The 13916-nt window shown below is 42.2% G+C and overlaps 1 protein-coding gene across 1 annotated transcript; it reads left to right on the top strand.

Annotated features, from left to right (window-relative positions):
- Positions 1–2403: 2403 nt before the first annotated feature.
- Positions 2404–12303, top strand: LOC115178468 (calpain-9-like). The gene is made up of 19 exons (XM_029739659.1): positions 2404–2733; positions 4408–4477; positions 4709–4827; positions 5044–5177; positions 5449–5617; positions 5902–6071; positions 6185–6262; positions 6433–6593; positions 6904–7061; positions 7236–7444; positions 7678–7714; positions 7804–7884; positions 9300–9357; positions 9603–9667; positions 10974–11042; positions 11177–11255; positions 11489–11605; positions 11763–11821; positions 11953–12303. The coding sequence occupies exons 1-19, from the start codon at positions 2563–2565 to the stop codon at positions 11977–11979; spliced, it is 2031 nt and encodes a 676-aa protein (XP_029595519.1). The 5' UTR covers positions 2404–2562; the 3' UTR covers positions 11980–12303.
- The last annotated feature ends 1613 nt before the right edge of the window (positions 12304–13916 follow it).

Below are 13916 nucleotides of genomic sequence, written 5' to 3'. Positions count from 1 at the left end.
ACTCTCAATTAGTATTTGGTAGCATTGCCTTAAAATTGTTTAACTTGGGTCAAATGTTTCGGATAGCTTTCCACAATAAGTTGGGTGAATTTTGACCCATTCCTCCTGACAGAGCTGGTGCAATTGAGTCAGGTTTGTAGACCTCCTTGCTCGCACATGCTTTTTCTGTTCTGCCCACACATTTTCTATAGGATTGAGGTCAGGGCTTTGTGATGGCCACTCCAATACCTTGACTTTGTTGTCCTTAAGCCATTTTGCCACAATTTTGGAAGTTTGCTTGGGGTCATTGTCCATTTGGAAGACCCATTTGCGACCAAGCTTTAACTTCCTGACTGATGTCTTGAGATGTTTCAATATATCCACATAATTTTACTCCCTCGTGATGCCGTCTATCTTGTGAAGTGCACCAGTCCCTCCTGCAGCCAAGCACCCCCTCAACATGATGCTGCCACCCCCGTGCTTCACGGTTGGGATGGTGTTCTTCGGCTTGCAAGCGTCCCCCTTTTCCTCCAAACATAAAGATGGTCATTATGGCCAAACAGTTCTATTTTTGTCCCATCAGACCAGAGGACATTTCTCCAAAAAGTACGATCTTTGTCCCCATGTGCAGTTGCAAACCGTAGTCTGTCTTTTTTGTGGCGGTTTTGGAGCAGTGGCTTCTTCATTGCAGAGCGGCCTTTCAGGTTATGTCGATATAGGACTCTTTTTACTGTGGATATAGATACTTTTGTACCCGTTTCCTCCAGCACCTTCACAAGGTCCTTTGCTGTTGTTCTGGGATTGATTTGCACTTTTCGCACCACATTCCGTTCATCTCTAGGAGACAGAACGCGTCTCCTTCCTGAGCGGTATGACGGCTGCGTGGTCCCATGGTGTTTGTACAGATGAACGTGATATCTTCAGGCGTTTGGAAATTGCTCCCAAGGATGAACCAGACTTGTGAAGGTCTACCATTTTTTTTCTGAGGTCTTGGCTGATTTATTTTGATTTTCCCATGATATCAAGCAAAGAGGAACTGAGTGTGAAGGTAGGCCTTGAAATACATCCACAGGTACACCTCCAATTGACTCAAATGATGTCAATTAGCTTATTAGAAGCTTCTAAAGCCATGACATCATTTTCTGAAATTTTCCAAGCTGTTTAAAGGCACAGTCAAGTTAGTGTACGTAAACTTCTGACCCACTGGAATTATGATACAGTGAATTATAAGTGAAATAGTCTGTCTGTAAACAATTGTTGGAAAAATTACTTGTGTCATGCACAAAGTAGATGTCTTAACCGACTTGCCAAAACTATAGTTTGTTAACAAGAAATGTGTGGAGTGGTTGAAAAATGAGTTTTAATGACTCCAACCTAAGTGTATGTAAACTTCAGACTTCAACTGTACATGTAAGAGGGTAGATTCTTTGATTTATTTATTCTTTGATTTCACCAAGAACTACCTGATGGGTTGTACTAGTGAGACCTCATAACTTTTCAGGCTTCCCAAATATTTCCAATAAATTCACATCCAAGTAGAATTTCCATGTAGAATGTTTGCTTGGCATGGTTCTGGATGAGGATTGCATTTTGGGTCTAGTGCTTTGAGGGTCAACACCTGTTTTATTCGGTCACGCACAAAATTCACATTGATCTAAAAAAAGAATGGGTCTCTGGCTATTCGATTACTTGAGTTGTTTAAAAATCAGCATCTCCCCAGAATTTGTCCTCATACAGTTGTTAAACATCATCAACGCTAACTGATAATGTTGGTATGCTATGAAATGCTGAACTGCGACCAATATGAGAGTAATCGCAGGGAAAGAATGACAACTGTACTTTGTTTCTTACCATTCTGTTAGTGGCATTATTTGTAATAATATGAGAAGTGTAAATCTATTTTTGTAATCTCTGACTGGCTGTACCTGGTTTTTATTTTTCAAGAGAGATGGCACCCTGTTGCATGTTTGTGGGTGAAAATGAATTGATAAAGTTAAGAGAAAGATCTGGACTTTGGAGTGTTTTATATTGCTTCATATCTATAATGGTAAAGATAAAACAAATGGATACTCTTGTTAGTTGACAGACATTTTCTGTTCATATCAGCCTTTTTATTTGTAATTGACAGTTTATTTTTAAATGGCCTTTTAATAACTATTTCTCCACAAATTGATCCTGATGTTTAAGATCTAAAACTTGATCTTGTGCTGTTCCATTTCAAGTATGCATAACATGTTAGCAGTGATGACAAATCTGTCACTACCTAAAACCTGACATTCTAGAACACATTCTATAGTGAACTCCTTAGTTGGGCAGAGAAAGTGGGTGAGGTAAGGTGCGTTGCAGTGGGAATGGACAAACCAGTTTATGTCAGGAGGGTGTGTACCCATCTACCCACCTGCTTGACAGGCTTGTCACTCCGTCCAAACCACATACACATCAAAGAAACAGGATTTGCAAAACACCCAACACCCCTCTCTCTCCCAGTCTGTCACTGCTCACAAACAAGGGACATCTCTCCCCCACACACACACTGTCCTTCTCCATCGCTCCCTAGTTTCCCCTTTAGTCTGAGCCCTCAAGATGCCTGCCAAGTCGATCAGCACCCAAGCGGATGGGAAGACGTTTGAGCAGCTGAGGCAGGAGTGTCTACAGAAGAAGAAACTGTTTGAGGACCCAGACTTTCCTGCCTGCGACTCATCCCTCTACTACAGCCAGAGCGTGCCCATCAACTTTGAATGGAAGAGACCTGGGGTATGTAAGCTACAGTACAAATGGTCTACTCCGAGGGAGCTAATGTGACTGAAAGAATACAGTAATTACAGTGGTAATTACAGTGTAATTGGAACATTTGCAGTTGATCGTTGAGAGTGAATGGCCTGGATGGGGTCTCTGTTTAGGTAGATTGTGCTAATGTCCACAGAAACATTTACACTATGCATTTCAATACATACTGCTGACCACACAACGCCATTGAGATGAAGTGCCTTGCCAAGGTTGATACTGCACTGTGTAACTATTAAGATCTGTGATCAACTATGAAAACTAGCATACCTCAAACCTCTTAAGAAAACCATCTCTCCCTGTAACATTAGTGACTAAAATGGGAAAGATCCAACTAAGATCCTATTTGTGATCCTTAAGCATTTTTCTCTTGGTTGATCCTTGTGAATGAATACCTGTACCTTCTCTCTGTGTTTCTGCGTCCCAGTGACTGGGGACTTTGACTGATTCTAACTTAGTTCTAACTTAGAATTCTAAGTTAGAATTTGTGGACAACTACAAATACCTAGGTGTCTGGTTAGACTGTAAACTCTCCTTCCAGACTCACATCAATCATCTCCAATCCAAAGTGAAATCTAGAATTGGCTTCCTATTTCGCAACAAAGCATCCTTCACTCATGCTGCCAAACATACCCTCGTAAAACTGACCATCCTACCAATCCTCGACTTCGGCGATGTCATTTACAAAATAGCCTCCAATACCCTACTCAACAAGCTGGATGCAGTCTATCACAGTGCCATCCGTTTTGTCACCAAAGCCCCATATACAACCCACCACTGCGATCTGTATGCTCTCGTTAGCTGGCCTTCACTTCATAATCGTCGCCAAACACATTGGCTCCAGGTCATCTACAAGACCCTGCTAGGTAAAGTCCCCCCTTATCTCCGCTCACTGGTCACCATAGCAGCACCCACCTGTAGCACGCGCTCCAGCAGGTATATCTCTCTGGTCACCCCTAAAGCCAACTCCTCCTTTGGTCGTCTCTCCTTCCAGTTCTCTGCTGCCAACGACTGGAACGAACTACAAAAATCTCTGAAATTGGAAACACTTATCTCCCTCACTAGCTTTAAGCACCAGCTGTCAGAGCAGCTCACAGATCACTGCACCTGTACATAGCCCATCTATAATTTAGCCCAAACTACTACCTCTTCCCCTACTGTATTTATTTATTTTATTTATTTTGCTCCTTTGCACCATATTATTTATATTTGAACTTTGAACTTTCTTCAAACTACAAATCTACCATTCCAGTGTTTTTCTTGCTATACTTTATTTACTTTGCCACCATGGCATTTTTTTGCTTTTACCTCCCTTATCTCACCTCATTTGCTCACATTGTATATATACTTATTTTTCTACTGTATTATTGACTGTATGTTGTTTTACTCCATGTATAACTCTGTGTTGTTGTATGTTGTCGAACTGCTTTGCTTTATCTTGGCCAGGTCGCAATTGTAAATGAGAACTTGTTCTCAACTTGCCTACCTGGTTAAATAAAGGTGAAATAAATAAATAAAAATTTAAGACGCCAGGAATGTGAACACCTTCCCGAAGCGGCAGAGTCTCTCCAAACCCCATCTCCTTTTTAAACCTGTTTCTCCGCTGTCCCTAAGCCTCTTATACCTGCTCCTATTCTTTTACAGCAACTTTGTGAGAATCCCGAATTCATAGTTGGTGGGGCTGATAGGACAGACATATGTCAAGGAGAACTTGGTTTGTATACATTGTACTTCTTATATGATACGAATAGTATATCATACACTAGAAATAACAATGAGATATTTGTTTGGGGACCACAAGAAAGCAGATTGTGGGCCTGATGTGGCCCCCGGGCCTTGAGTTGAAGACTTAAGACGCTATAGCATTACATACGACAGCTAAGACGGTAGGTTATGTCCATGGCTTTCAGTGTGTAAGTCCTGACTCATCACGTTTTTCACCCAGGGGACTGCTGGCTCCTGGCAGCCATTGCCTCTCTGACCCTCCATAAGGAGACCCTGGCCAGAGTGGTGCCCAACGACCAGGGCTTTGACCGCAGCTACGCTGGCATCTTCCACTTCCAGGTAGACTCGCCCACTACACAGCTATCAACTGCCAATCACATTTATTGACAGAACATTTCATTTTATCTATATGACAATATTACATTATTCACAGAATGTTTGAGTCTTAAATGTTAATTGTTACATAGTACTTACTCTATTGACATCAGTGATTACACAATTCTTTAGTTGAAGGAAGTCATCCATAAGTATAGTCTGACGTGTCTCTCCCCTCAGTTCTGGCAGCACAACAGATGGCTGGACGTGGTGGTGGATGACCGACTGCCTGCTGTGAGGAATCGCCTGGTGCTGCTTCACTCTGCCTCCAACAACGAGTTTTGGAGCGCACTGCTGGAGAAGGCCTATGCCAAGTATGTGTAACTTGTAAACTTTGAAAAGTACAGGTATAACACTAACGTAAACTAAAATAGGTGTTTTGTACAACTATTGTCACTTATCGTCACATTTGCTTGATAGTGTGGAGTTCATGTAAAACATGAGTATTGGTTGATTGTACCCAATTTTTCACCAAATGCATGCAGACACTAGCTGCAAAGCTTGGGTTAATTTTCAAATGCCTGCTATTTGACGGCCGTTATATCCCTTAGTTAACCCATTCCATCCCATTCCTTGTCCTGTCAGGTTGAACGGGAGCTATGAGTCCCTGAAGGGAGGCTCTACCCTAGAGGCCATGGAGGACTTCACCGGCGGCGTTGGGGAGACGTACGAGACCAAAAGCGCTCCAACCGACCTCTTCAACATCATGAAGAAGGCCTACGACAGAGGCTCAATGATGGGCTGCTCTATAGACGTAAGGACCTCCTAAACCAGTTTCAGTGGAAGACCATTATACGTGGGGTCCTTAGACACCAGGTCCTGTATTTCCAAAGCGTCTCAGAATAGGAGGGCTGGCCAGATATAGGATCAGTTGTTGTCTTTTTAGATCACAATGAATAAGATAATATAGACAGGATGGACCTGATCCTAGATCTGCACTCCTACTACTATGAGACACTTTGTGAATACGGGTCCAGGTCTGAGAGACAGTCCTGGTCTTTGGTGACTGATACAGATTGTGATTTTTCCTCTCTCCAGATCACCAGCTCTGCTGAGTCAGAGGCCCAGACAGCTTCAGGACTGGTGAAGGGACACGCCTACTCCATCACAGGCCTTGAGGAGGTTAACTACAGAGGAAAAAAGGTCAAGCTGATCCGGATCAGGAACCCTTGGGGACAGGTGGAATGGAACGGTGCCTGGAGTGACGAGTGAGTGCAGTTAATTTCCATCAGGCGTTGCTGAGATGAGTAGGAATAAAAACTAGCATACACTATGCATTATGGGAAAGTGGTTATTCTGTTATCTGTTTTCTCTCTTACAGGTCTAGGGAGTGGAATGTAATCGACAGTTCTGAGAAAAAACGCATTCTTCAGAACTCCATGGATGATGGTGAATTCTGGTTAGTAACAACAGCGATTTTAATAGTTTTAGTTTTACGTCTGGAACTACATCCCGCATGTTCATCAGCAATAGGCTTTCCAGTGGCCCTGAACAGTTACCGGACAAGGTCTGGGTCCAATCCTGTATACAGTGAAGACTTTTCTGAATCAAAATGGTTGCTTGTTTCAGGATGGAGTTTGAGGACTTCAAGGCCAACTACGACAAGATAGAGATCTGCAACCTGACGCCGGACTCTCTGATGGACGACACCAAGCGGAAGTGGGAGGTGAACATGTTCGAGGGCAACTGGATCCGTGGCTCCACCGCAGGCGGCTGCAGGAACTTCATAGGTGAGAGGACAAAGTTGCAGACAGAAATGTAATGAATAGACTTGACTTGATTCCCTATTATACATGAGAGATTAACATATATATTCTACACAGTACATTTCTATCTGAACGTCTGAGCCTCGTAATGTGACAGTCAGTTTGGTTCATACAAAGTTTGATGACCCAGATATAAGGAATGCCAATTGTATCTTTGATGAATCCACTGTGCCAGAAGTGACCAACCCTGATTCTGGAATGCCAGATAGTGTATATAGGCTTTTGTTCCAGCCCAGCAATAATACAACCATTTAAACTTGTCCCCCCCCCCCAGATACATTTTGGACCAACCCTCAGTTCAAGCTGACCCTGCTGCATGCTGACGATAATAATGATAAGTGCAGCGTGGTCATCGCTCTGATGCAGAAGAACCGCCGTGCGCTGAGGAAAGAGGGACTGGACCTGCAAACCATCGGCTTTGCTCTTTACGAGGTTAGAGACACTACATGCAAAGAGACCATATGCACAAACAATAGGAATACATTGGTTTTCAATTTCCTAGTACATGCTACCTATAGGTACAGTTATTTTGTTCATCACAAAGTTACTCATTCGTTATTTGAAGGGTTTTTAAAAACACGTCCCTCCCTCTCTCTTCTCCCTCAGGCCCCTGCAGATGAGGACCACCTGGGGAAAGACTTCTTCCGTTACAATGGGTCCAAGGCTCGCAGTAAGACCTACATCAACGTGAGGGAGATCTCCGAGCGCTTCACCTTGCCCCCAGGGAAATACCTGCTGGTGCCCACCACCTTCCAGCCCCACGACGAGGCCGACTTCCTCATACGCATCTTCTCTGAGAAGGCAGCCGGAACCATGTAGGATATTTACGTTTGGGAGTATTGTCTGTGAATCAGTATTAGTTTCAAGAAGAAAGTTGGTTAAGAGAAAGGTTGAATGAAAGCCCTGGATGGCTGTAGCCAATCTACACTAAGATTTATTTGACTTTTAATATTGCATGTAGCCTAAATTGTCATTCAATGTAAGATTTGCTGGACAAGTTAATGTTTGTGATTTGAAAAAGCTCATCACGGGATGTTGTCATCAACAGGGAAATGGGAAACACAGTAGATGCTGATTTGCCAGATGTAAGTACTCTGCTGTGGAATATCACAAAACTGCAATGCTGAGACGCTCTTTACTTCCTGTTGATGATGTATTGTGATGTATCTCTCAGCCTCCAATGCCCAGTCTACCAGAGGAGGAGACGGATGAGGAGAAGGGACTGAGGAGAATGTTTGAAAAGATTGCTGGTTCGGTAAGAAAATAAAAATATTATAAGAAATGAGGAGAGCTGTTTCTGATAACTGGCAATGTCACTGATTCAGATACTATGAGCATGTCGAAAGGAATACAGTAATGTCGTATCCCCTGGTCATAAGACTGTTAAATAGCTAACAACTACTGCTCTCCCTCTTATAATATCCCACTCCCACAGACTGTCCACACACTCTTCCCACTCTGACACACACACCTTCATTGTCACTCTTACTCACACGCACACACACTTGCATACAGCCTCACTCACACACTCATTATTGATGCCACACACTTACACCCCCTCACACCTACGCTGCAGCTAAAAGTATTAATGATTAGATTTATTACTACCATTTACACTGCGGTTAATTGATTATTGATTTCCATTAGTATCTATTTCTGCTACTGGTCACTGTTACTCCTGTTTACATGTATATATTACCATTGGTACTGTATATTACCATAAGTATTTATATATTCCTGCTCCCAGTCACTTTTCAGCCCTGTTTACATGTTTATCCTACTACCAGTCACTTTTTATGTATAAACCCACCTCTACCACTCCAGTACCCCTGCACATTGAATAAGGTACTGACACTGACCTGTATATACAACCACTCCAGTACCCCTGCACATTGAATAAGGTACTGGTACTGACCTGTATATACAACCACTCCAGTACCCCTGCACATTGAATAAGGTACTGACACTGACCTGTATATACAACCACTCCAGTACCCCTGCACATTGAATAAGGTACTGGTACGGACATGTATATACAACCACTCCAGTACCCCTGCACATTGAATAAGGTACTGACACTGACCTGTATATACAACCACTCCAGTACCCCTGCACATTGAATAAGGTACTGACACTGACCTGTATATACAACCACTCCAGTACCCCTGCACATTGAATAAGGTACTGACACTGACCTGTATATACAACCACTCCAGTACCCCTGCACATTGAATAAGGTACTGACACTGACCTGTATATACAACCACTCCAGTACCCCTGCACATTGAATAAGGTACTGGTACTGACCTGTATATACAACCACTCCAGTACCCCTGCACATTGAATAAGGTACTGGTACGGACATGTATATACAACCACTCCAGTACCCCTGCACATTGAATAAGGTACTGGTACTGACCTGTATATACAACCACTCCAGTACCCCTGCACATTGAATAAGGTACTGGTACGGACATGTATATACAACCACTCCAGTACCCCTGCACATTGAATAAGGTACTGGCACTGACCTGAAAGAGCTCTCAATGTAAACATTTCACTGTACTGTTTTACACCTGTTGTGTCCTGTGGCGAATAAACTTTGAAACGTTCGCGCCCCTTATTGGTCATAGATGGAATATAATTTTGTCTATTGTGTCTTCTCCTTAGGACCAGGCCATCTCTGCCAAGGAGCTTCAGCAGGTGTTGAATGGAGTACTTAGCAGGAGTAAGCAGCCCTCCTCTTAAAAGTCACATCCATTATGTGTTATTACAACTCAGACGTTAGCATAAAGAGCAATTCAACGAAGGTCATTTGAATACACATCCACAATCACATTGTTTGACTCTTGGCTTTTTAAAGCTAAATTACTTGCACACTGTGGGGTTATACTTTCATGGATTACAGATTCTATAATATTGTCAGAATTATTTTAGGGATTTGTTATGATATTCCTCTTTCTTTTCCTTCAGGGAGAGAAATCAAGTTTGACGGTCTGAGTCTCAACACCTGCCATAGCATCATCAACCTGATGGATGTATCCTTCACCTGTCCTAAACGCCTATAATGAGGCTTTGGAAAATGCATTATTGTGATCAATATTGGATTCGTGCTTTTACAATATACACTATATATACAAAAGTATGTGGACACTCCTTCAAATTAGGGGATTTCGTTATTTCAGCCACACTTGCAGACAGGTGTATAAAATAAAGCACAGTCATGCAATCTCCATAGACAAACATTGGAAGTAGAATGGCCTTACTGAAGAGCTCACTGACTTTCAACATGGCACTGTCATAGGATGCCACCTTTCCAACAAGTCAGTTCGTCAAATTTCTGCCCTGCTAGAGCTGCCTGTATGTGTTATTGTGAAATGGAAACGTCTAGGAGCAACAACGGCTCAGCCGGGAAGTGGTAGGCCACACAAGCTCACAGAACAGGACCGGCGAGTGCTGAAGCGCGTAAAAATTGTCTGTCCTCGGTTGCAACACTCACTACCGAGTTCCAAACTGCCTCCGGAAGCCACGTCAGCACAATAACTGTTCGTCGGGAGTTTCATGAAATGAATTTCCATGGCCGAGTAGCCAAAGTTCACCATGCGCAATGCCAAGCGTCGGCTGAAGTGATGTAAAGCTTGCCACTATTGGACTCTGGAGCAGTGGAAAAGTGTTTTTTCTAGAGTGATGAATCACGCTTCACCATGTGACAGTCTGATGGATGAATCTGGGTTTGGTGGATGCCAGGAGAACACTACCTGATGGAATGCATAGTTCCAACTGTAAAGTTTGGTGGAAGAGGAATAATGGTCTGGGGCTGTTTTTCATGGTTTGGGCTAGGCCTCTAAGTTCCAGTGAAGGGAAATCTTAACACTACAGCCTACAACGACATTTTAGACAATTCTGTGTTTCCAACTTGTGGCAAAAGTTTGGGGAAGGACCTTTCCTGTTTCAGCATGACAATGCCTCCGTGCACAAAGCGAGGTCCATACAGAAATGTTTTGTCAATCGTGTGGAAGAACTTGACTGTCCTGCACAGAACCCTGACCTTAACCCCATCGAACACCTTTAGGATGAATTAGAACGCCGACTGCGAGCCAGGACAAATCGGCCAACATCAGTGCCCGACCTCACTAATGCTCTTGTAGCTGAATGGAAGCAAGTCCCCGCAGTAATGTTCCAACATTTAGTGGAAAGCCTTCCCAGAAGAGTGGAGGCTGTTATAGCAGCAAAGGGGGGACCAACTCAATATTAATGCCCATGATTTTGGAATGAGATGTTTGACGAGCATGTGTCCACATACTTTTGGTCATGTAGGTTTTTTGCCTTGACAGATCAATCCAGGTTGACAATTCAGGGCAGCTTGAGTTTCAGGAGTTCAAGGTCTTCTGGGAAAAGATGAAAAAATGGATTGTAAGTACAGCATGACTACATGTTGCTGTCAGTTACAATATCATATACATTGTTATACAATAGCCTATGACGTCAATTTAATATTGAACATGTGTGTGGAGTGGTGATAACGATGTCTTTGTTGTTGGTTGCAGATGCTCTTCATTTCTTATGACACGGACCGGTCAGGGAAGATGTCCTCCTATGAGCTCCGCATAGCTCTGAAAGCAGCAGGTGAGAGACTATCGCGTGGTACATAGGGTTAGAGCAGAATATCTGCATAGAAGGTCATATCTCAATGGTAGAATACTAGTGTTGAATCTTGTCTTTTGATCTTGAAGGTCTCTTTCTCTGTGAGTACTTCCACACTTTCTCAAGAAGACATTTCAGGGGGGCAGAAAGACAAAGGTGTGACTTCAGGTGTGAATCAGAGCCTAACTAGTAACATTCTGTCTCCACCATCCAAGGCATGCATCTGAACACCAAGCTCCTCCAGCTGCTTGGCTTGAGGTTCGCTGATGAGAACTACGACATCGACTTTGATGACTACCTCACCTGCATCGTCCGCCTGGAAAATATGTTCAGTGAGTACCAAGGGACTGTGCCACCTTATGGGATATAGCTGCTCAAATAACACATTTTCATGGAACAAGTAAATACTCAGATGTTTAGTGCTTTGGAGTTGTTGGACATACCCAATGTTATATTGGTTGTTGACAAAAAATATTTGTCCTCCCCCAGGGGTTTTCCAAGCATTGGACAAAAGCAAGACAGGCCAGGTCAACATGAACATACTGCAGGTATAATAAACATTGTATAATATGAACATTACATTTTGTATAATATGTTTCCACTGTAAAGTCCATCCTGTGTGATGTGCTCACCAAGACATGATTTGCTTTTGATTATGAAATAACTTTTGTCTTTTCAGTTCCTCCTTCTTTCCATGAACGTCTGAAGAGGATCCAGCAGAAGAACAAAGTAAAATAATGGGTTTGGGATGCAATATGTGTTGCTTGCAAATACACTAATCTCGAGTCGTTCCCGCTGGGAACGCGGTTAGCGAATACACTAGTTATAATCCATGCATAAAACAGAGCTACGTTTTAATGTTGTATGCCTTTGTCTCTCTTGAATTCACTCTTTTGTTTTAAAACGAAACCAACATACTTGTGCCACAGTTTGGATCTTATGCCCCTTGTATTTGACAATCAGGAGAATGTGTTAAATTCTGTTTACAGAGTTGCTCCAATAATAAATAATGCACTGATAAAGTTTTAAATGTTTCATCATTTTGACACCCTGTATCAGTTGATTTCTCAGTTTGGGATTAAACAAAATAAAAATGTAATATCTGCTGTCTGTGTCTGAGCTTTAGATGTATATGTAAATATTCAAATGTAGAATACTTTATCTCAGCATGCTAAGAAGAAATTAAACAAAGTGCCCTACTTAAATAAGCAAATATTTATGGTGGATCTCCAATGAGTCGATATTGATTTTGGTCTCATATCACACGCTGCAAGATTCTTCACTTGGTGCTGAGGATTGTCGATACCACGCTGTCTTGTTATTTAATGTAGCTAGAAGGAGCTGTGGCTCAAAGCAGCCTGAAATATTTACAGTCAGACATTCTTGCCAGAGTTGAAATATCTAGCCAACATAGCTGTAGCGATTTGACAATGTGGCTTTGATTAAAGGCAAGTACAAAAGTATACTAACAGTAGTAATCGCTCCTTCTCTAGTCTACACGTTATGGGTGATGCGAAATAAGTAATCTTACTGGCTTCTTCTCTGGCGAGCTCCCATTGGCGATTGCTCATCTCACACTACAAAAGCTTTGTAGATGTGCTAATAAAACAGGCTGTATCACAACCGGCCGTGATTGGGAGCCCCATAGGGCGGCGCACAATTGGCCCAGCCACGTCCGGGTTTGGCCGGTGTAGGCCGATAGTGTAAATACGAATTTGTTCTTAACGGACTTCCCTTGTTAAATAAAGGTTACACAAAATATCGGGACGTCTTGAGGTGAATGATGCTGTGATCGATTCCTGTTCATTATCGATTAGTTTGGTCGTCTGGGCTATACCAACTGAAGAAGGGGAACACCTAGTCAGTTGTACAACTGAATGCATTCCACTGAAATGTGTCTTCCGTATTTAACCCAACCCCTCTGAATCAGAGGTGCGGCGGGTTGCCTTAATCAACATCCACGTCATCGGCGCCCGGGGGAACTGCCTTGCTCAGGTGTTGCTTTATTATTCAGGAAAGTGTCAAGACCTGACCCTCAGAACTATGAACCTACTTGTTAACAAAATTAAGGAAGTTTCCTTTAAAATTATTCATAAATATTATCCTGACAACCACTATATGGAAAAAGTTTAAGAAAAACAAACTCAAATTGTACCTTTTGTAATGACCACCCAGAAATGTGTTGCATTGTATTCATGTAAGGAAACTGTGGTAAGACATCAGTAGATTTATAATTGAACACATTTATGAAGATTTTGCACTATTGTATAGAGATGTACTGCTTGGATTATTTACCTACGATAGAAATACGTTGAAACAATTTTATGTAATTAATTTGATTATTCGTTTTGCCAAATTTCATATTCACAAATGTAAATTTACAAACAAAACACATTTTCTTACCTTACAAAAAGCAATTGAACTATATTTTAAGACAAATACAAATAAGTGTATGTCTGTCCCTTAAGGTCCTTGTGTAATGTGATATTGTACCCCCTAGCCCAATTGTCCTTTGTATATTATTCACATATACTTGTGTTCCCCCGTGTACTTTCTGCATTGATGTGTAAATAAAAAAATAACTGCCTTGCTCTGGGGCAGAACAACAGATTTTTACCTTGTAAGCTCGGGGATTCGATCCAG

The sequence above is a fragment of the Salmo trutta genome, chromosome 38 (genome assembly GCF_901001165.1).
Source record: "Salmo trutta chromosome 38, fSalTru1.1, whole genome shotgun sequence".
NCBI lineage: Eukaryota > Metazoa > Chordata > Actinopteri > Salmoniformes > Salmonidae > Salmo > Salmo trutta.
The sequence above is the reverse complement of the archived record's forward strand: the minus strand, read 5'-3'. Positions and strand labels throughout refer to the sequence as shown.

Bases quoted from the DNA above. Each gene is read 5' to 3' on its own strand.
- LOC115178468 (XM_029739659.1), top strand. From the start codon at position 2,563: ATGCCTGCCAAGTCGATCAGCACCCAAGCGGATGGGAAGACGTTTGAG. The intron at 4,828-5,043 runs GTAGACTCGCCC...CTCTCCCCTCAG, and splicing joins CTGGCATCTTCCACTTCCAG to TTCTGGCAGCACAACAGATG. The intron at 7,062-7,235 runs GTTAGAGACACT...CTTCTCCCTCAG, and splicing joins TCGGCTTTGCTCTTTACGAG to GCCCCTGCAGATGAGGACCA.